At 40.9% G+C, this 27733-nt stretch overlaps 2 protein-coding genes across 2 annotated transcripts in view; one reads left to right on the top strand and one right to left on the bottom strand.

Moving 5' to 3' along the window:
- Positions 1-687: 687 nt before the first annotated feature.
- On the top strand, positions 688-2586 carry ATP6V1G2 (ATPase H+ transporting V1 subunit G2). Its single transcript, XM_075185901.1, has 3 exons — positions 688-947; positions 1422-1522; positions 2190-2586. The coding sequence occupies exons 1-3, from the start codon at positions 866-868 to the stop codon at positions 2364-2366; spliced, it is 360 nt and encodes a 119-aa protein (XP_075042002.1). The 5' UTR covers positions 688-865; the 3' UTR covers positions 2367-2586.
- A 5845-nt stretch (positions 2587-8431) lies between these two features.
- Positions 8432-27733, bottom strand: part of LOC142102039 (complement factor B-like) — a 42998-nt gene continuing 23696 nt past the window's right edge. Inside the window, exons 10-18 of the mRNA XM_075186554.1 lie at positions 27064-27201; positions 24925-25022; positions 23120-23237; positions 21940-22093; positions 19041-19120; positions 16097-16200; positions 12361-12493; positions 10731-10780; positions 8432-9169 (exon numbers count right to left, since the gene is read on the bottom strand). Of these exons, the coding sequence (XP_075042655.1) occupies positions 9017-9169; positions 10731-10780; positions 12361-12493; positions 16097-16200; positions 19041-19120; positions 21940-22093; positions 23120-23237; positions 24925-25022; positions 27064-27201 (1028 nt within the window). The 3' untranslated portion in view covers positions 8432-9016. The remainder of the gene's footprint in view (positions 9170-10730; positions 10781-12360; positions 12494-16096; positions 16201-19040; positions 19121-21939; positions 22094-23119; positions 23238-24924; positions 25023-27063; positions 27202-27733) is intronic.

The raw sequence follows: 27733 nt of genomic DNA, 5'->3' as shown, positions 1-27733 counted from the left end.
CTAGACTCAGCTCAGCAGCCTATTAGGAACATTTGAAAGGGAAAAAAAAATGCAGGTGGGCCAGTGACCCAGCCCAAGGGTAGCCTGCTATGGGACCAGCCCATGGGGCATATGCCCCCTGCCCCCCCCCCCACCCCCAGTCCAGCCTGCCCCTGTTTGACTCCACTGCTTTCTGAATGATTGGTTTCCCGATAAAAGTTATCACTGTAGAATTATAATTCTGCTAATACTAAAGGCTGTAGAGATGACACAATGGAATTATTCAAAATGTAATGTGATTTTGTGGGTGCTGCTTTTATTTTTATTTTTGTACCTGTGATAAAGATACCAGCATAGAAGAAGCCGAGGTGTCCACAATTGGCAGTAGTTTTAAAATAGCTACAAAATGTCATTGCCTAAGCAGCTAGATGTGAAATAGAGAAATGTCCCCAAATGTTTCCAATACAAAAAAACATTAATCAGGACTCTCAGTGCTCTGTACATTTGTAATGTATATCTGATATTTTGCTCACACACATAATTTAGTGCATTAAACACACAGTTTGGAAAGGGATGAACGACTGATACCAAGAGACGGATGGAGAAGATGAGGATGGAGAGGAGGGTACTGCACTGTGTTATTGGTGTATGGAGTGGGGGAGGGAGAAGAGGATGCTGAGGATGAAGGGAGAGAACAGGAGGAGGAGGAGGAGGAGGAGGAGGAGGAGGAGGGGTGTATCTGTGACTGCAGAGAGAACAGAGGACACAGGTACAGCTGGAAAGGAGATCAGGAATAAACAAGGAGATTCTATAATAAAGTGTCAACAAAGCTTTGTGTTTGCATCAGATCTCGCTGTAGATTTGATTGTTTTGGGACAGTGACACCATGACCAGCCAATCACAGGGGATCCAACAGCTGCTGCAGGCAGAGAAGAGAGCGGCTGAGCGAGTGTCCGAGGCCAGGAAACGTGAGTCACCCCCTTTATCTATATTCTATCTATCTATCTATCTATCTATCTATCTATCTATCTATCTATCTATCTATCTATCTACAGTATATGTATATCTATCTATCTATCTATCTATCTATCTATCTATCTATCTATCTATCTATCTATCTATCTACAGTATCTATCTATCCATCTATCTACAGTATCTATCTACAGTATATATCTATCTACAGCATCTATCTATCTATCTATCTATCTATCTATCTATCTATCTATCCATCTATCTACAGTATATATCTACAGTATCTATCTATCTACAGCATCTATCTATCTATCTATCCATATACCTATCTCCTGTCTATCTATCTATCTACAGTATATATCTATCTATCTATCTATCTATCACACAGTGGTTAGTGGTAAAGCTTTGCAGAGTTATGAGCTATGTGCAGGATGGTACGGGGAGATATTACAGATGTTTGTACCTTCCAGGTAAAGCTCGGAGGCTGAAGCAGGCGAAGGAGGAGGCACAAGTGGAGATTGAACAATATCGAGTGGAGAGAGAGAGAGAGTTCCAGACTCAGCAACGTACTGTATGTATTTCTCCCTAGAAATATTCACATTTTTAATATTGACCAACTGCACCAAAATATAACTATGTTTGTGCATTTTAGATGACATTCTTACCATGTGTTCTTACCCTCTGGGCTTTATATATTATTATTTTATTACAAGGGTGTATTTAAAATGTAAACATACATTACCTTATAATCAAATTCCATATATATGTCATAATCGGGATTATAGTGCTCCAATTTCCGCCAATTAATTCACCCGCTCATCAGCAAAATGTCCAAGGAAACAATGCAGATTGAGGTCACAGGACAATCGTAAAATGATCTGTTCTGCAGAACACTCTGATTTTTGAAATTGAATCTGAGACCTTGGGGTAGATTTATCGCACCTTCTAAATAGGAAAAATGGAGGTGTTGCCCATAGCAACCAATCAGAATCTAACTATGATGTTCTAGAGTGTACTAGATAAATGATAGGTAGAATCTGATTGGTTGCTATGGACAAGACCTTCACTTTTCCTGTTTAGAAGATTTGGTGCATCTAACCTCTTGTCAAACCTCCAAAACACTCGCCTATCAAAATGTAGTGCTGAAACAATCTTGAAATCATTGCATCTGGAGTAAATACAATGCCCCTGGAGTATGTCCTACATTACATTCTTCTTCTTCTTCTTCTTGAATACAGGCATTGGGCACCCAGGGGGACCTGTCCTCTGAAATTGAGGCCCGAACCCGTCGCACGCTGCAGATGGTGCAGAGCAGTCATGGAAAGCATAAGGAAGCTGTGCTGAGGAGGTTGCTGAGCCTGGTGTGTGACATAAAGCCCGAACTCCACCCCAATTATCGCTTCAACGGTTACTGAGCCGCCCGCGGGCAGCCCCTCTGTGTGTATCTGCAGTGCAGTGTTGTGTACCTGGCAGGGTACATTGTTATAAAGCCTCTCACCCTGCAGGGAATCTGCTGTTATGCCAACTGAGCCCTCATTCCCACACTTGTTTTCTTGTTTCCTTACCCAGAATCCTCTCTATTGTAATGGCGTGTGTGATGTGTAACTTAAATAAAGAGACAACTTGTCGTGTAAATTGGTTACAGTGTTTAATGTGCATGAGTGGAGCAGCGGGAGAGTTCCTGGTTATGTGCAGGGTTTCTTCACACGTTTTGTAAATATATTCTGTGGCTTAGCGCACTGGTTGCACGTCTGACTGAAAACCCGCAATATCCTGGAGATCATGGATTCCTTTGGTAATGGCATTTGCCCATTCACATTATAACATGTCAACGGTCCTTTGACTAGAGATCAGGGGGGGCATTGCATGCAGTAGACATGCGGTCAGTGCACATTGAAACACCTGGAAATACCACAGTGTGAACAACTTCTAGAGGTAGATTTATTAAACCTTCTAAAATGAAAAGTGGAGGTGTTACCCACAGCAACCAATCAGATTCTAGCTATCATTTATCTAGTGCATTCTAGAAGATGATAGCTAGAATCTGATTGTTGATATGAGCAACGACTCCACTTTCAATGTTTAAAAAATTTAGTAAATATAATCGCTAGTCAGTATAGGGTCCTGTGTATCCCCTTCATCCCCACCCAATATCTTTAACTCATAACATTTATTTTCCATAAGTTTGGTTAATGTGGAGTTTAAATTAACAGGACACTTGGAAACGGGTTCCTATAACTGTTTTACCTTATTTGTGACCTAAAAGGATGAAAATAGAGGATTTTGTGGCCTGAGCAATCCTTCAGATCATATCAGTGTCTCGGTTTTCATTGCAAAATGTTGGAAGTTTGAACCCCGAGTACCCCCTGGGGTGTATACAGTCATGGCCAAAAGTTTTAAGAATGACACAAGTATTGGTTTTCACAAAGTTTGCTGCTTCAGTGTTTTTAGACCTTTTTATCAGATGTTGCTATGGGATACTGAAGTAAAATTATAAGCAGTTCATAAGTGTCAAAGGTTTTTATTGACAATTACATTAAGTTTATGCAAAGAGTCAATATTTGCAGTGTTGACCCTTCTTTTTGAAGACCTCTGTAAGTCGCCCTGGCATGCTGTCAATCAACTTCTGGGCCACATACTGATTTATGGCCGCCCATTCTTGCCTAATCAATGCTTGGAGTTTGTCAGAATTTCTTTTTTTGTTTTGAGGATTGACCACAAGTTCTCTATGGGATTAAGGTCTGGGGAGTTTCCTGGCCATAGACCCAAAATGTCGATGTTTTGATCCCCGAGCCACTTAGTTATCACTTTTGCCTTATGGCAAGGTGCTCCATCATGCTGGAAAAGGCATTGTTCTTCACCAAACTGTTCTTGGATGGTTGGGAGAAGTTGCTCTTGGAGGATGTTTTGGTGCCATTCTTTATTCATGGCTGTGTTATTAGGCAAAATTGTGAGTGAGCCCACTCCCTTCCCTGAGAGGCAACACCATACATGAATGGTCTCAGGATGCTTTACGGTTGGCATGACACAGGACTGATGGTAGTGCTCACCTTTGCACACAATAATTTTATAGCAATTGTATTTGGTTTTCTAACAGTTGTATTTGGACTTTTCTTTAACCTAATTGTCAACAGAAGAAAATGCTTAGAAACATTTGTTTTATCAGTCTATACAGAAGAAGGGGGAGGGGCTCTAACTGATCATGTGACCCCTGAGGCTGACTGGACATGTGACCCCTGAAGCTGACTGGACTGGTGACCCCTGATACTGACTGATCATGTGACCTCTGAAGCTGACTGGACATGTGACCCCTGAAGCTGACTGGACATGTGACCTCTGTGTCTGACTGGACTGGTGACCCCTGACACTGACTGGACTGGTGACCCCTGAAGCTGACTGGACTTGTGACCCCTGATGCTGACTGATCATGTGACCTCTGAAGCTGACTGAACATGTGACCCCTGACGCTGACTGGACATGTGACCCCTGAAGCTGACTGGACTTGTGACCCCTGATGCTGACTGATCATGTGACCTCTGAAGCTGACTGGACATGTGACCCCTGACGCTGACTGGACATGTGACCCCTGAAGCTTACTGGACATGTGACCTCTGTGTCTGACTGGACTGGTGACCCCTGAAGCTGACTGGACTGGTGACCCCTGATGCTGACTGATCATGTGACCTCTGAAGCTGACTGGACATGTGACCCCTGATGCTGACTGATCATGTGACCTCTGAAGCTGACTGGACATGTGACCCCTGAAGCTGACTGGACATGTGACCTCTGAAGCTGACTGGACAGCAGTTAAGTTTTGGCGGGAAAATTCCAGGTTACAAATCTGAGGGTATAAACTGCCATGTTGATGCCTGAGGAGCGAGGCCGAGAGGTCAGGGACACGGAGCTGAGTTCCCCCAGCAGTGAGAACCAGAGCACCGGGGACTTGTGTGACGTGCTGAGAAGAAAGAAGGGAAGAGCCTCTGACACTGACTACAGGTGAGTGAGAAGAGGGGATCATCATCATCATCATTTATTTATATAGCGCCAGCAGATTCCGTATCGCTTTACAATTGGGAACAAACATTAATAAGACAATACTGGGTAATACATACAGACAGAGAGGTAAGAGGACCCTGCTCGCAAGCTTACAATCTATAGGACAATGGGAGTTTGAAACACAAGGGCATGTGCTACATCATATTGCACACTGGACCAGCTAGAATGCAAAGGTAAAAGTACTGAGTGGGCTGTGTGTGTACCAATGTTGGTCAGAGGGTTGTTGTCTTGTGTTAGCTGTGTAGAGGGTGGTAATAGGGTAACCTAGGCAGCTTAAGAGGGTGGTAGAGGAATACTATAAGCTTGTCTGAAGAGATAGGTTTTCAGAGAACACTTGAAGGTTTGGAGACTAGAGGAAAGTCTTACTGTGCGAGGGAGGAAATTCCACAAAGTGGGTGCAGCCCAAAAGAAGTCCTGTAACCGGGAATGGGAGGAAGTGATGAGAGTGGAAGAAAGACGCAGATCTTGTGCAGAACGGAGGTTTCGCAATATTTTGAGACAAGTGAGGAGATGTCGCTGTAATTGTGTTGACGGCCCTTGTATGTTAGTAGAAGATTCCCTGCTGTAAGATGCCCTTCAGTGGAGACATCTAGAAAGGTCTGTAAAAGAAAACAATCTCCTCTCCTCAGCCCTTCTTTATCTCCCAGCTACTAGCTTAGTGCACCACTGATTCACTGACTGGCTGTAACTTATAATAAAGAAAGAAACAAGAAGTTTATTCAAATTGGTGCACTATATTCTCATCATCATCATCATCATCATTTATTTATATAGCGCCACTGATTCCGCAGCGCTGTACAGAGAACTCACTCACATCAGTCCCTGCCCCATTGGAGCTTACAGTCTAAATTCCCTAATATACAGACAGACAGACATAGAAACAGACTAGGGGCAATTTGATAGCAGCCAATTAACCTACCAGTATGTTTTTGGAGTGTGGGAGGAAACTGGAGCACCCGGAGGAAACCCACGCAAACACAGGGAGAACATACAAATATTCTCCCAAATTTTCGATTTTAAATTCTTTGATGTTTATTTTTATACGATTCTAATATGTCATTTTGTTTTAATAACTTACCTTTATTTGTTATATAATCTATTAAAACAGTGAAATATAAAACAAGTGAATTATGTGAATGAAACAAAAGAAATGTGCTTTAAAATTGCTGGGTGCACTTAAACTCACTCCTATATTTATTGAGGCTTTTTATTTTCAAATTATTTCAGGTTTGATTATGAGGCAGATTGGATTAGTCTCCTGGGATTTACATTCCCTTATATATAATCCATAGTTTTCCTTATTTAGCAGTTAGGTTCTATCAAATCATCCCTTTATTTATATAATAGCTGCTATTTAAGTTGTTTGGATACAACCGAGCTACGTAAATCACAGTGCCATGATATTATCCACAGTTGCATCTATTTGTATCTTTGTATTGTAGAATTGCACCAAGAATCCCGATTATATGGCACCTGCAGTAAAGCGTCTCCTCTCCAAGACTATAAATATTAAATTGTACGTTTCTCATTGACTTAAAAATTGAAAGCTACCCCAGGAAACAGAAAAAAGCAAAAACTTTGCATTTTCAAAAGCAAGCACTTTTGTGGCGGTTTTTCATTGCAAAATGATGGAAGCACTAAATGAATGTGTGTATAGGTACAGAGGTGGCACTAGTGAGCTGTGGGCCCCACTGTGGGGATGAAGGAACCGGGGCCCCATTATCTCCATGGGCCCCAGTGCACGTCATCTGCCGCACCAGTGGTAGTTCCGCCACTGTATAGGTAGCTGGGATTTGGAGCTGAAGAAAGAGCTTTACAAAACGATAACATAAAGTGTCATATGTCAACTCCACTCACCAGAAAAATATTAGATAGGGATGGCTGCTAATAGGAAACAATTTAAGCTCATTGGTTGCATTGCTAATGTTCTTTATATAGTGAATGTTGCAGATGTTTTCCTTGTATTTGCTGCCACCTTGTGGAACAATGTTATAGTTTTTCATGTTTGCCTGTACTTCTGACCTGTGTGTTTTGTGCTCTGTTCTGTTTTAACATGGCACATAGCAATCTGTGTCTTTCCTTAAACATATATCTGAAACAGTGAACTCCAGACGATTTAAGCATTATAGGATACGGCGAGATGGCTAGAATTCGATATAGGAAGTGCAATCTTAGCATTATTACCAATGCCTGCACTAAGGGCTAGGCTACATGGAAGATTTTTAGTTGCACAATCTAAGATTAGTCTCATAATAGAAATTGCTTATTTTCTTACATTCTGTGCTACACAAGAGACTTTTAATCACTTTGTAATGACATGATCTCATCAGTCATGCAATCATACTTGCATACCTCTCAACATTTGGAGTTCCGAAAGAGGGACAAATAAGTCACGCCCCCCGTCAAGCCCAATCACTGCCCACGAACTTCCTGTTTGCACAGTGTGCGCATGCGCAGTAGTGCTTTTTGGACTAATGCCCTGCCCCACTTCCTCCTCGACCCCAGTGGAAACTTGGTGCTATGGAGTTCGTGAATGCTCAATAACGCTTTTGGGACAGACGTCCTGCCCCACTTCCTCCTAGACCATTGGGGAAACTGGCTGCTATGGAAACGGAGCGTGGCACTCCGATACCGGGACAAATTGTAAGTCGGGTGGGATAGTCCACTGAAATCGGGACTGTCCTGCTGGAATCAGGAGACTTGGGAGGTATGTACTTGCCTATTCTCCCGTACGGTCCAGGGGGGCTACCGTATGTCAAGAAGTCCTCCCAGACTTCCGGAAATGCAGGAAGCCTCCCAGTTAGAGGCGGGGCTTAATGACACAATTCATGTTATCATGGCCCTGCGCCCCCAAACTACCCCCCCCCACTGCGTTACGCTTTGAATGTTCAGTTTCTCCCTTTCAGTGGTCATTTCATGTAGCAAAAGTACTAGGTACACTGCTCCCAGCTTGGGAAACACCCCTCTCACATATTAGGCAACTGGTAAGACAGTAGCTTGATATCAAAAGTAATATTATGTAATATCATTGTTCCCATAATCCAGTTATGAGACATTTCTTGTATCTGTAGCAATGTTACCACTACAGATACAGTGAGGATATTATCATTAATTGGTAGTGAAGATAAAGAGGATTTATGATATATAGCACAATCATGTCTCATGATATAGGCATCTAGCCAATATCCATCCAGAGAATTTGATTCACAGATTTTGAGTGACAACCAACACACAACTCTATCTAATGGTACATTCATAAACTGTGCAAATTACCTTGTATAGCAGACCTGGCCAACCTGTGTCTTGTAGTTTCACAACACCCAGCGAGCCACAGTTTGGCCAGGCCTGTTATATAGTATTTCCAAATTTGTATTACTTGCCCTTGAAATAAAACATGTACGATGGTAAAAAAAACAGCACAAAGTTTGAATGCATCTTTCATTTATTATCATTTGGTCAAGTAAAATACAGGAGTCATTGTCAGCTTGGGGAAGTATTATGCTGTTCCAATCTAAACTGGTATTATTCATTATTTAAACTGTACAATTGATCTTTTACTGAATTTTCAAATTTGTGCTGTTTTTCCTTAAACTCCCCAAATGCTCTTTTCAACATTTCCCATTTTCGAACTATATTTTACTTTTTGCCTCCATTTGAGTGGAAAACAGTGACTAAGAAAAGATATGACTTATAGAGGTTACGGTATATTCAGCCTCTCTGGGTTGTGTCTATGGTTGGCCCTTGTGGAGGATGCCAACTGATGAATGAGACTTGGCGCTGCAACTGAACTCACTAGGCAGGAGAGCAGAGGGAGGCTGAGTGTGGGGGATGGGAACTACTTTTTAAAAATGTGAATAAGCCTTTTTCTAGAAGATATTTTTAAACTGTACAACTGGCCTTTTTCATTTGTGAGGGTTGTCCTTAATATAACGGCCACTCCCCAAATGCACTTTTCAATGGGCATTCCATTTTTCTAACTCTACTTGCACAGTTCCTTGGTTTGTAAGATTTAATCCAGGAATTGAAGATCTTCTTTCACAACTTCCTTTATCCAGTCCCACGTGCGGAACACATTAACATGGAAGTCCCTAGAGCCTGATGGAACCGGGAGCCCATTAGTCCCTTTACAACTGTTCACCGTCCCCCAACTTACAACTCCCACCTAAAAAAAACAAAAGGAGACTAGGATTATCCTCACCGGAAATGAAACCCATTACACACTTTAAGGACCAATAAACATAAAATACAAGAAAGGACACTGACAATTACATGTTTTGTTTGCTTATATTGTATTGTCCTGTTATATCATGTACTATTTTACTGTATGCTCTCTGTACGGTGCTACAGACCCTTTGTGGTGCCTAATAAATAAAAGATAATTATAATAATACCCCTACAACAAATTATATGTATCCATTGTTGAGAGTAAAAACAACTGTATACAGTAATTTACTTATGTCACATATCTTCCCCTGTGAACGATGATCTACATGTGTGAATGTTGTTAGTGGCCTTTATAGAAGGAAGTTCATATTGTAGACTTTGTTGTGCCATACAAGAGACAGAGCACTTGATTTACCAGCACTAGACAAAGCTTAAAGGATTTATCTTTTTTTGGAGAACCCATCTTTAATAGTACTTAGCCCTGTGTAGCAAATGAGAGTAACCGTATAATCTGAAGCTAGGAGCTGCATCGCTTCCTGCTAATTTTTGCCTTTGCGTATTACGAACCTCCCAGCCTTCTTCATTAGAGCTCTAAGAAGTTTCAATAAAGAGACTGGATAGACCGACTTCTACAGCACTGTGACTTCACGTCATAATCCAGGTTTTTCATTCACTACATTGGGGGTCAGCAGATTATATTAAGGGGTGCTGCCCCATAGTGGACAGTTATTTGTGGACATAGTTGATAGTTGATATGTTATTTAGTGTCTATAGCCAAGGCTATAGCAGCAAGGAAGCACCAGGATGACACGAGGAACTGCATGTGACAGACACCACCATGAATTTTCTATGTGTAATGATTATTACATATAGGGCAGTGAGTGCATTATTCTTGCACAATTGCACTTATTTGGGCATATATTACTGCACACTCACTTTCTGCTTTTGGCAACGAATGGCACAGAGCTATAAAAAGTTATTATGTTAGAGTTATACCTGACGCAGTGGTGGGAAGGCGGGTCTTCCTTTGCGAAGGCTTGATGTAATCAGGGGTCTGCCTGGCTCAGCAGAAGGGGTCTCCAGGGCAGGTGGTTAATTAAGTTATAATTGTGTTTTATATCCCAATAATTAATGATTACATTTAAAGAGACCACAGTTAAAGAGCAAAATTTCACAAGTGACAGCCCCCATTAAATTATGGGAGAGGGTTATAAAAGCGTCACAGGTGGAGAAACAGTGTACCTAGAAAAATGCATGCACAATGCACCGATTGTTTAAAAAGAGATGTTGCAACATCTGCTAATTTAAACAGTAGGGGCCTGATTTATTAGTGATCTTATCTTGTGCAAAAGTTAAGATGCTTATTTTAAGAAGAAATAGGGAGATAAGAGTGAAGTTAAGATGGATTTTCATCTTAATTTAAGAAATTATTCACTTACACAGTGGATTTTGCTTCTTATCTCCCTTTTATGGGAATGCACAGAGTGGATTTGGCAGATAAGATCAGTAATGAATCAGGCCCTAGATGTGGTCATAAGTTCGGCTCTTCACTCACTCACCTGGATGTAACGGTTTTTGAAAGGGACAATTAGAGGACCTCCAGCATCTCCTGTAACAGGTGGAAGAAAGAACATAGATACATTTCAGATACATGTTAGATCAATAAATGACATGAGGAATAAGGAAGTCAACCAATTAATTGAGATACAAGGGTGAGGTGATAACACAAACATAAAGCACAACGAGTGAAGACAAAAGGAGAAAATCATCACCAGGTTTTGTAAAACTACAAGCCCCAGCATGCTCTGCCAGCAGACACCTGATGGAGGATGCTGGGCTTTCAGTTCCACTGGCAAATCAGCTCACACCTGAGCATATCTGCAGGGACTGGCCTGGTGAAGCGGTGAGTTAACCTTTACCACAGCCTCTGTGACTACTCCACTATCCTGTGGTAACGCTCTGCAGATTATTACTACCTGTTCCCTGAGTCTCCAGCACATCTACCCGCAGATTATCGCTACCAGTCTCCAGTATAACCTGCATACTCACCTGCTGTTGCTTACTCTCAGTACATTGGCTCTACCATTGCCCTGGGAAACTGCCTCTTAGTTGCTCAGTCATTGAACTACTTCTCATCCGTGGCATCTTCAGTTATTATCTTAGTTCTCAATACGGCCTCGCTCATCATCCCCTAAAAGGGCCGCGGCATTCGGTCTGGGAGGAGCTAACTCCAAACTCCCTTGTGGGAGTCCCTGGCGAACACCTCCCTTTCCTCCCGGGAGGTAATATCACGTGAGCCGGCTCTACGGGCAGTCCTCTGACCCTAACTCAGTGACAGTCGTACAATCGTTTGAGATAGCTGGTTGGTTGGAAAAATTCTTCAGTGTGTACCCAGCTTTACACAGTGTAATGTTTCTTGTTAATTAGTATCACATTTCATGTCTTCTGTGTAATCTCTGGTAGCAGCAGGACATATAAATCAATCGCGATTATACTAAATGCTAACCAGGTCTGTGATAATCCACTTGTCACTTGAGGGAGCACCCTGCCAAACCAGATCTGCTCACCGTGGGGAGCCATAGGTAGGCGCTCAGAATTCTGTAGATAAGCACATCCAATGATGCCCTTCCCCCGGGGACACTACGCACCCAAACCTAGAGGACACTAGCGTGGGAACCTGGAAGGATATAAGAATCTGAAGGGGTGAACAACAATTAAATGTTGGAAACAGGACTGGCTGGAGATTATGGCTCCAGCTGAGCTGGACTACTATGGAAGTGGAATGTAGAGTTGCTGATCCTAGTACATACACAATTGGTACTTGACGAAAGAGGAAGTGACACCTGGACTGAACCAATGCCACATCTGCCAGTAGGACATTAGGACGATCCTGGGGCTACAGTATTAAGAAGGACATCCTTATTACCCAGCTCATTGGTAAATCCCTCTCCTATTGTTGTATATATGCCCTTGTTGTGTGACACTAGGTTCAGCATTCTTAATATGTTTTACATAGTCTAGTAATATGTTAGTCTATGTTACTGTATTGTTAAATAAAATAGTATTGAAATAATATTGGTTATCTTATTGGCCCCCAGGCTAGTCCTGCTTATGATTAAAATGAAAACTACAGAAAACACATGGAATAAGAGTTCTATAAAAAATTAAGAAATCGTCATCACTGATTACCTTTACACACTTGAGGCTCCACGTCTGGCTCTATCCCCCCTGTGCATAAGAAATTGTCGGTCACAACATCGGTAATATCTACCACATCCATGAAATCTGGAACTTTTTTGGCATCTGCGAGGCATCCGTTCCTCTGTGGAGGAGGAGGAAAAGAATTTAAAATGCAGGAAATTAGATACAAATATACAAGAAAAGAACAGAGCATTGGGGAGTGGATGGATTAAGTGGAAGATGGGATTATGGGGAGGACAAGTGTTTCACACATTCATGACATTGTGGAATGACCTTTTACTCTAAAGTAATGTGTTACATGGGCAGTTTGTAGTAGTCTGTTTTTTAATAGTCATTCTAAAAATGTGATTTGCCTAATTGTGTCTCCATTATAAATATATAATACTATTACTCAGTGCACGCTTAGTATGTTTTATAAATCTATAAAGAGTTTGTTCTCAGGAAAAGAATAGCCCGAATCAGATCCTCCTTCATGGGTGCTCTCAAATCTGATCTAACTATTCTAACAACCTCTCAACACTAACTTGGGTCGGTGACAAAGCAGTAACCACCAGGGCAACATCTCTGACAATTTCTGGATATAAGGGAATGGCTTCTGTCACAGTTAGTTTTGATGAACAATCCAATCTTTCTATTTATCTTACTGCAAGTGAGACATTTTGCTGAAATGTATTCAATGTGTCCTCTATGGGTTGTGACGAGGTATCCATTTCTAAGCAGCAATGCTTTGTATGCTCCTTGTGATCCAAATATTGGTCAAAAGTAGATTAATCCTTAGTTGATGTGGGTGAAGATATGACAGCAGCACTAACTTCTTCCTCCTCCTGACATTCCTGTAACCCATTCATTCTAACTGCTACCTCCAATAGAGCATCTTTCGATCTTTCGCATTTGTCAGCTGTTGATCATCCAGCAGGATCCAATGCTTTGGGTCTACATAAATAGCTGCCAAAATAATCTTGGCAGCTATACTTGTATTCAATCAACAGAACAACCTTGTCCTGCTGTGCTTGTTTTTGTCTTTTTCTTTCTCCTTCTGGCCTTTTGCATTTTTATTTAGTAGCTGGAGTCAGAGTCAGTACTCCATCTCCACCCAAAATTGCCTCCGACTCTGACACCACATCTCCACTGCCCTACTTAGGGTTAGTGTTGTGTGGGTTCTTTAGATATTTTAGAAACGCAGTTTAATCACTCCTTTTATCAACTCATTATAACCACTGTGTTCTTTTAACATGAGCACCGTTACAAAAACACTGCATGAATGAGTGATCAGGCTTAAAGGTGACGGTTCACAAAGTGTCCGTCCGGCACTAATCTAAGTCAACAGTCTCGGTTACATGCAAAGTAACAGATATGCTCAGGGCTGGATTAAGGGTAGGGAGGCCCCCGGGCTAAGGGTACTGTGTGCCCCCCCATGAAGCCCCCCAGCCATGAGGCCCTCCCATCCCCATGAGCTTATCTCCCTCTGTTGTTCCACTCCCTGTAGACTATGAGTTATAGTCTCACTCTCACGAGATCTCCTCAGTAAGGAGATTAAAGCGCGCCGTGTAAGTCCTACAGTGACAGCAGGCAGCTAACAGCATAACATTTGCTGTTAACTGCCTGCCATTCTCCTTGAACAGGTGACAGTCGGAGCCAGGGGTGGGGACGCCCCCGACCTGATGAGTGCCAGAGGCCCCTGGTCTGTAGCCCCTTTAGCCCTATTGTTAATCCGGCTCTGGATATGCTAAACCTGCACTATACTGTTGTTAGTATGTGAAAAAACTGCTTTTAAAATTTGAAAATAAATACTGGAGGCCATTTAGAAATGTTCACTGCCAGGTGCCAATACAGCTATTGACCTGGTGTGATTTGCTACTGCACCTAGATTTCCATTAGGAAGACAGGAGGATTTGGCGGAGTGAAGGGATTACCACTGAGGTACAGAGAACGCACCGGCATGCCTTGTTGTGCGGAACTGTGAAGGAACAAGATTTTATTTTGCATAGTGAGATTATTGTTATGAGATAATGGGGTGGAGGGGGACAATTTCCTGGGGTGTTCACAGCCATTCCTCTCCTGTTGCATCTACGAGATGGTGTGTTTATATATATGTATGTGTGTGTGTGTGTGTGTGTTGTCGAAGTCAGCAAATTGGATAAAGTAATTTCAATTAAAATCGAGCAAACTTGGTTGTCTTTGTCTGAAAAGATGCGTATGGTACGCTTAGTCTTTTACATACATTCGCACAAACACGCTCACTTGTAAAATAGTACACATTAATGGTAGTTGCAACACATAGTCATTTATGTCGAAATATAGTAGTATTTATGTTTTATATTATAAGTTTTATATGCATATTAGTGAAATATATGGAACAGGTTGAAGGAATCATATCATGTGTGGTATCATAATAAACCTCTTAACATTTGCTACTGTTTGGTTCACTCTGCGAAGGAATCGCAGAGTGCATACGCAAGTTATGAATGATAGGGAATTATGAACTACTTAAGACTAAGGAATCTTGGCGGGAAGAGCAGAGCATACCCCCTGGAGAGATGACCCCCTCCTTTGGATTCTTTAGGATGAACTAGCCAATGATTGACAACCCCTTGGACCTTCCTGAAACCTGGACCAATAGAAGCAAGCTATACCAACTTCATTGTTTTACTGTATTCCTGTGTGCATATAAGCAGCATCTTCTCATCTAGTGTTCAGACATCTTGTCCCCAGACTTCAGGATTGAATGACTGTACACTGGATCCAGAGTGCCTGCGATAAGTAACGGCTGTACTTATTATCACTTCGCTTGAATATATTATACTACTTTTTGCGAATAAATCTTTGTGCGTTGGAAACACAAATTGAGGTTCGACAATCGTTATTGGTTAGCGACAATACGCACATAACAGTGTTTGGGGGTGGGGGGGGGGGGTGGTCGCAATAAACAGCATGCATCCCGCTACCAGCATTACAGTAAAGAACTGGCACTCTTTCCGACACACCTGGGTGATGGAGTAATTAACAAGATCGGGATCATTGGAGCAACAATATTGGTAACCCAGAGCTGCCAATATAATGGGCAGGGGTCTCTAAGACCCTGCTCTTATACCAAAAGACTAGTAAGAATAAAAAAATACACCTACAGTACATAATAGTTACACAATATTACATAACAATAAAAAAAATATTTCTTCTTTCTTCATCCATTGTACACCAAATGGGGAAAAAAAGCAAGAAAACACCAAAAAGCCCCCTAAAAACACCCCAGAAGAATGAATGAAAAGGAAATTTCATCTACATTTATGTCAATTGTGTAATACATATTGTAGATTTATAGATGTTGCATGTGCAATGTGAACGTGCAATGGGATTGAAAGCCCAGATTTGAGTTTTCAGTTCCATTTAAAAAAAATAAAGTTTACAAATATCCGCACAAACAATATAATATATATATATATATATATATATATATATATATATATATATATATATATATATATATAATATGTGCCATATATTATATATAATGTATTTTATTACATTTATATACTTATTTTATTTTTTAATGATTGTTTGGGGGGTAGCCAACATACTGCGGGCAGGACTATGGCCAGCGGTAACCCCTTTTGATATTTGCGGTGATTCACTAACAAGTCTTATTGCTGCAATAGGCCCTTGACTCTTTCATAAATAGACCCTTATAAGAAGAGCTGAGTATCACATTGATATATTGTCTTAGTACCTTACTCCCTTGCTTTATGATAACATCCATCTCCTTCAGTTCTCTTGGCGATTCCTCGGCAATAAACATTGCTTTGACCAGTTCTCTGGAAAGTAAGGTTTTTTCTAGAGAAAACAAAAAATAATGAAGGCTGAAGAGTAATATATACAGTTCCTTGTCCCACCTCTCCACTGACAACATTTGTATAGTCCTTGATGTTACCCCTGACAGTTAATCCATTTTACATTACAGTTTTGGAGTACAGACTACAAAGTAAAAGGAAACATCTGTTTGGTTGCTATGATATTTTCATAAATGGCCCATGTGATATCATCGCCGCACAAATCAGAGACGCAGCTTGTACCTAGTGAATTGATGGCTGTATATTAGTCCACTGAGAGAGACATTTTGTTGGTGGAACTGAGACCTTCTACTCATCGTAATGGCCTTTGTCTTCTATTCTCTAGACCAGGGGTCGGCAACCCTGGCACGTGTGCCAAACGTGGCACGCCGACCACTTCTGTCTGGCACGCCGGTCTCCTCCGCTGTCAAACTAAAGAAGCCGAAGATACCTGAAATGGACCTAATGCGCATGCGCAACAGCTCCGTTTCGGCCATGTTCGGCTGCTTTAGTAAAGCAGCTTACAGGTTGCAGTGAAGCGCTGACTCCAAAGGTAAGTATTAGGTACATTATGATTTGGTGGTTCAACTATGGGGATATAACTATATGGCATGCTTTGAATTTTATGCAACTATGTGGCATACTTTCAATTAGGGGGTAACTGTGTGGCATACTTTGAATTGGGGGCAACTGTGTGGCATACTTTGAATTGGGGGGCAAAGGTGTGGCTTACTTTGAATTGGGGGCAACTATGTGACATACTTTGATTTGGGGACACAACTATGTGGCATAAGATGGATTGGGGGCACAACTATGTGGCATAAGATGGATTGGGGTCACTTATATGTGTCATAAAATGAATTGGGAGTATTACTGTGGAATAATATGAATTAGGGGCATTAAAGTGGCATAATATGAAATGGGGGCTTTATTGTATGGCATAACATGAATGTTTATTTGTTGGTCCCATTACTATTAATATTATAATGATATTAGCGTTATAAAATAAGAAATAATTAAATGTTACATAAATATATATATACAGTGGTCGAAGTGGACATTTATAAGTGGCGGTATGGATAATGTAAGTGAATAAGGAATTTGGTGGTCAATCAAAACAGTAAATGAAGTGGTATATGGCATACCACTGTATAACAGCACTTTATGACACACAAACATATATACACATATATGTATATACACACACAAACACATGCACACACACAACTGGCACTCCTGGGCTTGAAAAGATTTTCACTGGTGCACTGATAGAAAAAGGTTGCCAACCCCTGCTCTAGACTATGTTTGGTTCTGAGCACTCCTTTCCCTCTCAGGTGATCATTGTATCCCCCGTAAATTCTCCTCCACCATTCATCCAAACCTTCTGCTGTCAAACTCTACCAAGCCTCCTCATACCTGCAGAAACCTAAATTCTATTAATTGTCATGAACTTCCCACCTCTCTGCAACCACGTCTCTCCCCAATTTCTACAATTTCCTCTCCTGATGTGACAGTACCACATGTACCAAACCCTAGCAACAGCCCTTGATCAAATGTATCCAGATAATATTTACTCTCAGCGTAGACCTCAATCAGCCATGGCACATTAAGAAATGTAATGGATTCAAAAATTTTCTTGCAAAGTAGAATGACATTGACTATTGCAACTCCCCTCTTACTGCTCTTCCTCTAACCAAAATGTTCTCCCCTCCTTACTGGTCTTCACATAAACCAGTGTTTTTCACACCCCTCAGGGATCCCTAACAGTGCTTGTTTTCCATATCTCCTTGCTGGATTACAGGTGTTTTCATCCACAGGTGGTGCTTGGAAAACACATACTGTTAGGGCACCCTGAGGACTGGGTTTAGGAAACACTGCCCTAAACCAAATTCTCACACTTCAATCTTTTCAAAATGTTCTTCTGCTGCCTCAGTTCTTGGTTGCCTGTATTTTATCAAATACAATCTAATATATAAAAGCCTAGCGGCGTGTGTTAGTGTGTGTGTGTGGAAAAAACTACCGGGTGACAGAGTGCTCAAGCTGCAGCGCCACCTGCTGGGCGGAGTTATATACTACACTGACCTACTAAATTCTTAGCATCATCTAATATATAAAAGCCTATCGGCGTGTGTGTGTGGCGATGAAGATGACAAGAACCTTTTTAACACCTTAAGTAGCTTGATTTGACTAGAATGCATGAGTATCATGCACGGGTTAACTTGTATATAATATGTCTACTAAGATACAAAAGCCATAAACAAAACTGCACCAACGTACATCACTTCATTTTCAAAATATCTCCCAACTTGACCCCTCCACTCTGCACAAGATCTGTGTCTCTCTTCATCATTACCTGCTCCCATTCCCAGTTCCCGGGAGTTTTTCGTGCTACACCCACTCTACAGAATTCCCTCCCTGTAAGACAAGACTGTACCTTACAACATTACCTAAAAGCTCATCAAGTTCCTGAAACACCCTCTTAACCACCCTAGCTTGTTCTACCCAACCCCACTCCTCTACACAGTTCACTCAAACTTATGGTAATTCTGTTCTATGCTTGAACAAACCTCTGATTCCCAAACCAACACTGCTGAGTGACTGGATCACATACTCTCACTAACCCCTTTATATGACACTTAACTTCATGTATCTATCTCCTATTTCCCAAACGCTAATTGATGTAACTCACAGCAAGTAAACATATAAGATGCTCTATGTGCTCATTTCTATTATTTTGACTGCTATATTAAATATTTATATGGCTTGCTTGGCTATTTGTTTTCCATTTCATTGATCCTACATTTTAAATCCTTCCCCTGATGATGTTTTCTCTCCCATACTCACCATGGTCTCTGCAAGACACGTATTTCCCCCGCTGCCTCAATGCCCACCAGGTACCGGTTGTGCATGGAAGACAGATGGGCCTATAACAAGAAAATCCACTTTGAAATTAACTCTCTGTATCCTGAATTTTATTTTGATTTCTTCAATAAGTTATTTGCAAAATATTTCCTTCAGTTTTCAGGATGCAAAAATATCATATAAATGACCTACAAAAACAGATATCGTCTCTATTCATTACATGAAGTGCATAGTTACAAATACAGTGTAGGGGGTAAATTTATCAAGCTGAGAGTTTTCCGGCGGGTTTGAAAAAGCAATCAGATTCTAGCTATCATTTATTTAGTACATTCTACAAAATAATAGCTGGATGCTGATTGGTTGCTATAGGTAACATCTCTACTTTTCAAACCCGCCGGAGAGCTCTCAGCTTGATACATTTACCCCCAGGTTATCATTCCATGGAATCACAAAGAAACAGCAGATGTCAAATATTTATAACCAGAACTTTGCACCTATGTAAAGAGTACAGATGTTCACTGACCCCCCTGTTTTTGTTTTGGATCTGCATTAACTTCGTGTTTTGGTTTTGGCAAAACCACCCTCACGTGTTTTGGTTTTGGGTTTGTATCTGTATTTTTTTAATTTGTTTTAAAAAAATACTAAAATCACATAATTTGGTGCTTTTTTTGTTCCTACCTTATTACTAACCTCAATAACACTAATTTCCAGTCAAGTTTTGTCAAGTGACAAGAACACTGCTACTCCTCCTGTTTCTGTGTGAGCAATGGCACTGAACAATGTCACTGGAGACTGGAGAGTGACAAGAACACTGCTACCTCTGATTCTGTGTGAGCAATGGCGCTGGATCTCCTGGTAAGGGAGGTTCTTATAGAATCCAAAACCCGCGAGATCCGACGATGCAAAGATGACGTTTTGCTTTGATTCAGATCTGAGGAAGCGGGGAAGTACCGAATCAGCTTGGGTAGGTACTCGGATCTGAGATGTTCAGTTTTCGGAAAACCAAGCCCGAGCATCTCAAGTAAAGAGGCTTTTTCTGCCCCAAATCTGGATGTGAGCAAATTGTGGCTGCAGTTTCCCTCATCTCTAATGGAGTATAGATAACAACAACCCTAAGGACAACTTAAGACAATTTCCATTCCTCCTCTGTTATAGAAAACCCATCTTTAGAGGCTGAATCGAGGCCTTGGACTGGGCAGCTTGTGATTTTCTGGGCCAACCCTAACATAAATGGGGGCGACCCTGCAAATGATGTGCATTCTGGTGAGGGACCAGCCACCTACGAGCTGCACCGCAGATGAGCAATACGTTAATCACCCCATCTGTCACCCGTCCTCTCCACTTCTTCCCCTCGGCTCTGCACATGTGGATCAATGAGTGTCAAGAGGGGAGGCTAAAGTTATGTGTGGGTTAGATTAATGTTATGTGTGGGGGAATGGATTAATGTTATGTGGTGGTGGTATTAATGTTATGTGGTGGTGGTATTAATGTTATGTGGTGGTGGTATTAATGTTATGTGGTGGTGGTATTAATGTTATGTGGTGGTGGTATTAATGTTATGTGGTGGTGGTATTAATGTTATGTGGTGGTGGTATTAATGTTATGTGGTGGTGGTATTAATGTTATGTGGTGGTGGTATTAATGTTATGTGGTGGTGGTACTAATGTTATGTGGTGGTGGTATTAATGTTATGTGGTGGTGGTATTAATGTTATGTGGTGATGGTATTAATGTTATGTGGTGATGGTATTAATGTTATGTGGTGATGGTATTAATGTTATGTGGTCGTGGTGGTTTTAATGTTATGTGGTTGTGGTATTAATGTTATGTGGTTGTGGTATTAATGTATTAATGTTATGTAGTGGTGGTATTAATGTTATATGGTCGTGGTGGTATTAATGTTATGTGGTGATGGTATTAATGTTATTTGGTTCTTTTTATTAAACGTGGGAGGCTATGAATGTAGTGAGGGCTTAGTGGGGCTATAAATATATTGTATTACCTGTTGCTCCAGTTTTAAATCTCTATCAAATGGGGGTTATTAATTAAATTTCACGGCTTATGGGGGAAATAGACGTATTTATTAAATGCAAATGATATTCATTTCATATTGGGGCTGGGTGGGGGATAATAGCAATCACATTTATGTGATTGCTATTAATTTAATGCCAGGGCTGGTTGAGGTAAATAGGTTGATTTATATATTAAACGTAAATGCTATTCATTTAATGTTGGGGCTCTTTGTGGTGGAAGGAGGCATAATTATTAAGTGTAGGTGATTTTTATTTGATGTTGGGGCTGACTGGGATAAGGGAGGCCTAGAGTGCTCACTCGTTCCTCAGCTTTCTACGAAGTAAATAGTACCTATCCCTTTTCCAAACAGGTCCCCAACATTCCAGGATCCGTCCAAGCAGCAACTGAGCTTAAGATACAAGCAGCAGGTAGTGAAAGTTGGCTCTGATACTAAGCCATAAATGTATCTGTGAAAGTGGGTGCAATTATGCAAATTAGGGTAAATAATATTACTAAGATGGAGAAACGCGGTATGTGTTGTGCATCCGCATTTTTGTTGGTTCATCAATGACCCTTTGTGTCTTTTTTTATTTGATAATAAATACCACTATTATTTCTATTACCATTTTGTTACTGTAGTTAATTATATTTTTATTACACTTTATAAAATGCATGTAATAAAAAGGAAAAATAAGGCTATTGCTATGACTACAGGAAAGTAAACTGATTCATGAATAAAACAAAATGAAATAGAGGTAAACGGGTGCAGCCAAATGAGTAGAAATGGAAAATTATAATATAAAATTGCAACATGTATATTTGTTTTTAAACAATGTATAAATAAGTTGAAAGTAGAGGATATCTGTTACCTCACAGTTCTAGAAAACTTAATCGGTTTCTCCAGTTCCACAAGAGCCAAATCATAATCAAAAGATTCCCTAATGTTCTTGTCCACCTTGCCTGCGCGGTCATATTTAGGATGGCGGTGGAGGTTTTTTACTTTTACTTTCTGACTCTTGCCATCTGCAATGAGTTAATGGAAGACATGACACATATATTATTTTTTGCACCTGAACCTAAAATACAAAATGGACCTAATAAAAATATATAAAAGATACTAACATCATTCACAAATACAGACATAGCCATGGTTATCTGGCATCAAACTTGTCAACTTTCTAATTACGGAGGGGAGGTCAGGTGGCAAGAGCAAAGGGTTCGGGGCAAAAATGACACTATTTGCTGCACCACACCCCATGGTCTTATCAAGATGATGTGCTTGCAGCATTTGCATCAAGAGGTGTAGGGTCAAAATGAGGCCCCCGTCCACCCACATCACTAGGAAGTGGGCAGGATCTGGTAGAAAGACCTGCTCTCCTGAGGGTCCCAGAAACCTACCCGACATTTGGGTAGTCAACTATGTCTGACATTCTTTCTGTTTAACTCACATCCTAACTCTACAAGATATGTCAACCCCTGTGGTGGACTGGTCGGGTGATGGTCTGAGGCTTCAGAGTGGGAATAACACCGACCTCAACCAAAATGCAAAACAAAGAAATAGCATACACTTAGAGAGGAATGAGGGAAGGCTGTATACTGGGAAGGTCACAGGGGATTCTTAAAAGGCAAATATAATAAATATTTAAAATCATGAACTAATTGCACTAGAAATCCACAGAGTACCCATTATACTGTATATCTTATTTTGTTCACTATTTCACACTGAAATTTTAAATTGTCGCTGAATTACAATACATGCTTTCATACAATCAGTATGATTCACAGAGCGTTCATGTGTTTCAATGATTAACTGCAAAAAACTAAAAGTTGATGAATGTTCAATATCAGTTCCTTGCAGTAGTATTGTTGTCCCTTTGTTCCCAATTAGGAATTTGTTCCAACAGTTGCGCAGGTCTGGACTAGTTGGTGTCCTCAGTATGTTTTACAGAATAAACTAGGAAATAAATCCTAGTTTGAAATATGGTCGCTTCTCTTTATGTGTTTATTGAGATATGAGTCAAATAGGTGAAAGCTGATGGTATCACTCACCTCCAATGTCCACAGTGATGTAATGTAATGAGTCATCTAAGTGGAAGCAGTGAGCAGCGGTCAGGATAAAATTTCTGCTCACAATAGATCCTTTACATTTCGCTTGACCCCCCGGGCGCTTCAATAAAAAACATGACGATGAAATCAGGAAAAACCTCAAGAAACTGCCTAAGCCTATCTCATGTCAATTTTATCATTAGCTATCCGACACTGCTTGTACATGACTATCAGATATTACTTGTCCCTAGCTATATGACACCACTTGTACATGATTATCTGATATTACTTGACCCTGGCAATCTGACACCCATTGTACATGTCTTTCTGACACTGCTTGTCTCTAGCTATACGACAAAGCTTGTAGTTGGCTATAGGACAGCATCTGCTCCTGGTTATCTGACCCCGCATGAATAGGTCTATATGATGCCTCTTGTAGAGGTCTTTCTGACACCGTTTGCCCATGCCTATCTAACAATTCTTTTTCCCAACCTCTTGTCCTTAGCTGACACCTCTTGTGCACTGATGTTTGACTGCTAGTACATACCTACTGTCATTGGTCTCTGCTTCAATTTCAGACTTCTAAGAACACTGACAACCCTTTACCAATAATTTCAAGATAACCTGATTTTGCTACTATTTATGTCAAGACCAGGAGCAGGCTCAGAGCAACCTCTAGAGTGCAAATTTACTAGACTTTGTGTATGTTCAATAGAAGTCCTCTACTCCACCCACAGTCAGCTGTCTAAAATTCTTTAAGCTTCTTGCAAACAAACAGTGCCAGATTATTGTGGTTTGACAATAGTCTAGTTTCTCTTTTCCTGGTTTCCTGATTTCTAGATCATGCACAGATCTCTGGCATTGACATTGGCATGTTACCTGACCTTCCTTCTGACTTATGAATCCAAGAAGAAGAAAAATTTGACCAAAATAGCACTCCAGGTATAAACAATGAATTAATTGTTTATACCTGGAGTGCTATTTTGGTCAAATTTTTCTTCTTCTTGGATTTGTATGCTAATAAGTCTTGACCTTAGCACCCCCTCACGAAAAACACGATTTATTCTGGTTTGATAGTGAGGTTGGTAATTACCTTGTGCCGAGCGGTTTTCCGATTTTCCTACCCCTTGCTTCTGACTTACTCTATGATTCTAGATACTAACCTTGGCCTCTCTATGTTACTGACTTCTGAAATCTAAATCTCAGTTAGGCTGGGTACACACTACAAAGAAATTTCTCCCGATGAGAATTACAATCTGTTACAATTTTACCAGCGACTGAAAGTCCCAATCAGTATGCCAATTCATGTGTACACACTATATACATTTTACACTATTTACCTTCAAATCTGTACTCTTCATCTGTCATAGCCATTGGCTGAAAAGATTGTGACTCTGTAACTCTATGGAGATCTGCCTACACTGCTAGTTGTGAGTGCGCACACACTTCAAAATCATTACAACATAGTTCCATTGCTTATAGAGATATTTTGTCCGTTTATAAAATCAAATCAAATGATAAGTTGTGCTTTGGTACAATAAAACATGATCATGGGAGCAACATCGGACCTAATGGTTGTTTATTGTGTGATTGGCCCGATAATCGGGTGAAAAACCTGTAGTGTGTACCCAGCCTTATAGTGCTGCTATCCAGCAATCCAGCCATTGGAACGCTCTCTTGAGCACAAGCCCCTGTAATTACTAAGTAACCCTGACAATGGCTATGTGACACTGGTTGTCTCGCTCTATGTACATGGCTACCTGACACAGTTCATCCACCAATATGGCAAGAGTATGGCGACTACTTACGGTGATGGTAATTTTAGCAATCCAGGGAAACTTATCTGCTAAGCCATCATCCATTGGTTTATTGGAGAGTCCACACATCTGAAAAGCTTCTGCGTCATCTGAGAATATCATGGGGATAAAAGCAAAGAGATGGTGAAGAGGAGACATAAAAATATTGTGAGAGAAATATATGAGAAATGAGTTGTAATAAGTCAACTAGATGTGTGTGAGCAAGGTATATCCTATGGGAAACTAGATACGGAGTTCTCTGTGGAACCGATGTATTTTAGGGATTTATAAAGTTTGAGGGACAAGTAAAAAATGTCCAGGTCCCGCAGCTGTTCTATGAATGGAATCACAGAGTAGTAATACATAGATATTTGTGGACACCATATGCAATTACATTCATAATCACAGAATGTAGTGAGAGAAGGTAGGGCTGGATTTGACATCAGGCATACTAGGTATGAGCTTAGGGATGTAAAAGGCTGAGAGACAGATGTACAAAAGAGCTTGGCTGTGGTAGAGGTTGGTAAATGTGCGCTATGAACACAGGGTCCTCTGTATAGAAAATCTAGAAGTAATACTAATTAGTTGTTCATCGTTGTGGAGCACTGTATGTAGTGCCTCAAAGTCTTATTGGTAGATCACTGTATTGGTGTTGCAAAGATTGCCTCCAGGCTTTGGGTTTGGTAGAACAAGGCCAAATCTAATGTGTTGCTGTGTACACAGGCACTTAATTTCTGTAGGGCTCACTTAAATAGACTATGACCACGTGTGATGATTATGTAGTATATCTAATGACTGATTGTTATTTTCTGTTGAATTCATGTATGCCAATGTATATTGTATGTAACCTTGTAATGTAATCTCAACGTGTGCTTTACTAACTGACATGAGTTTAAACCTTTGCAAGGATCAATAGTCTGTTGAAATTAGCCAGACCAGGGAGAGATAGGTATCTCTGAGGAGTTTGAAGCCCCAAAGTTGTAAACCATTTAGCCAATTAGAAGAAACAGAGGTGAGAACTCAAGGCCCTGAACATTCAGATCTCAGGACATCCCTAGCTCACTTCAAAAGCCCTGCGATATTTTGGAGATCAATCTGTCCTCATTGACAGCTAAACTCCAAAGGTGGGGGGTGAGAGCTATGTGCAAATGGGTTTAAAATCTTCTGTTTTCGACATTACTTTGTGCATTTTCATGAGGAGGTCTATCAAGACTGAAATGCTTCATCTTCCTCAATTGTGTTCCCTCAAAGTGGTAATATATTTGCCTGAGTTTCTGAGTTCTTGGAGATACTGAGTCTCTGGTCGTGGGTTCAGGTCCTCTCTGTTCCTTCATACAGGTTTCAGTCCAGCAGCTCTAGATTTCAGGCATTTATTTCAGTACGGAGTCCAGTCCAGCATTCCTCCTCCTAACTTCCAGTATACGGGATTAGAGCAAGCTCTATGAGCAAGGCATTCAACTGGCCTCCCAGTTTCCACTACACTCCTGCCACAGCTAGCCCCAGGGGTTCTGAGACGGATCCCAGAGACCGTATTGCTGTGACAGTAATGAATGGCCCTTTTGAAAGGTAGCGGGTAGATGTCCGTCCATGAGGTGTATCAGGTTGCTTATCAATGTCTTAAGTGGTAAGTTGCCAGGTCATTTTGAGTTGCTAAAATGCCCTGCAGGACTTTGCAAAAACCAGAAGCACTTTAAAATGGGAGCAATCTTCAGAGTGTCCTTCGTCACAATGACGTCCCCAGTTCCTAATAAACTGATAGGGGGGATTAACGTGAATGTTTCTCCGCCTACAAACAGTGGAAATGGCCTGGTGTATCCCGTTTTTAAAGCTGTACTACCACCTAGTGAAAAGCGCAACACGATTGTTATTGGTCCCCGAGCTGACTCTCCCCTCATTCAACCCCTGTTTATTTGCTGAGGCTCTAAGAAGTGAGGGGGAGGGGCAGCACTACCAGCTTTAGATAGGTGTCAATGCAGCTTTATTCATAGCAATCCTGGGCCTAGTGAGCTCTCTTTTCAGGATTTCTAAGACACTAATTAATGTGGTAATAATAATTTGGGAAAATACAAAAGTGTAATTCCCACCATAGACTTTCTGCATTTACGTACAGAGAAAGAGAAGCGATGAGACATCCGGTGGACAACTTCTTACCTATCATTTCTTGAAAGGCCCTTTTCAAACTGTCAATATTTTCCATCACAAAAAGATGTCTCTCTGCATCTTTCTTGGATGCAATATCATTGAGCTCTGTAACGCTGACATCATCGCCCAGGCCGAAGACGTAAACATCTGCAATTATGAGAGGAAATTGGTCACAGAGGGTGAGGAACAGAGGACATGAAAAAGAATAATAGTCATTTCGTTTACATGACATGAAAAGAACGCAATGGTGTTTGTCAAGAGAAACCATCCCTTAAAATGCCTATAGACGATGAAAGCAGCCATTTAATGGTTTCAACTAATATTCATGAGCACGCAGCCTCTACGTTCACTAGGAACTAGTTAAAGCACTGAGGCATGAGGTACAAAGTGCCTCACTTGTCAGTGCCGACGCTAGTCCCTCAGGAATTGATGATTTCCCATTAATATTGGTTCAGTCCACAAAATGGCTGCCATCTCATATGTTTTTTTGCAAAATGCATAAATCTACAAACAGTTCTCCTACAATAAAAATGCAACAATTTCATGCTACATGACTATAAATCTTTCTAATCCTGTTCCAGATAGATCTTCCTCTTCTATCCCCTGAAACACAACCACTTGCTTGCTTCAATTTATTTAGCTGGAAACAAAAAGCTGAAATGCAAATGACTTGTGCAAA

This window comes from Mixophyes fleayi, chromosome 9 (assembly GCF_038048845.1).
Source record: "Mixophyes fleayi isolate aMixFle1 chromosome 9, aMixFle1.hap1, whole genome shotgun sequence".
Lineage (NCBI taxonomy): Eukaryota > Metazoa > Chordata > Amphibia > Anura > Limnodynastidae > Mixophyes > Mixophyes fleayi.
Note: the sequence above shows the minus strand (reverse complement) of the source record. Positions and strands in the feature narration are given on the sequence as shown.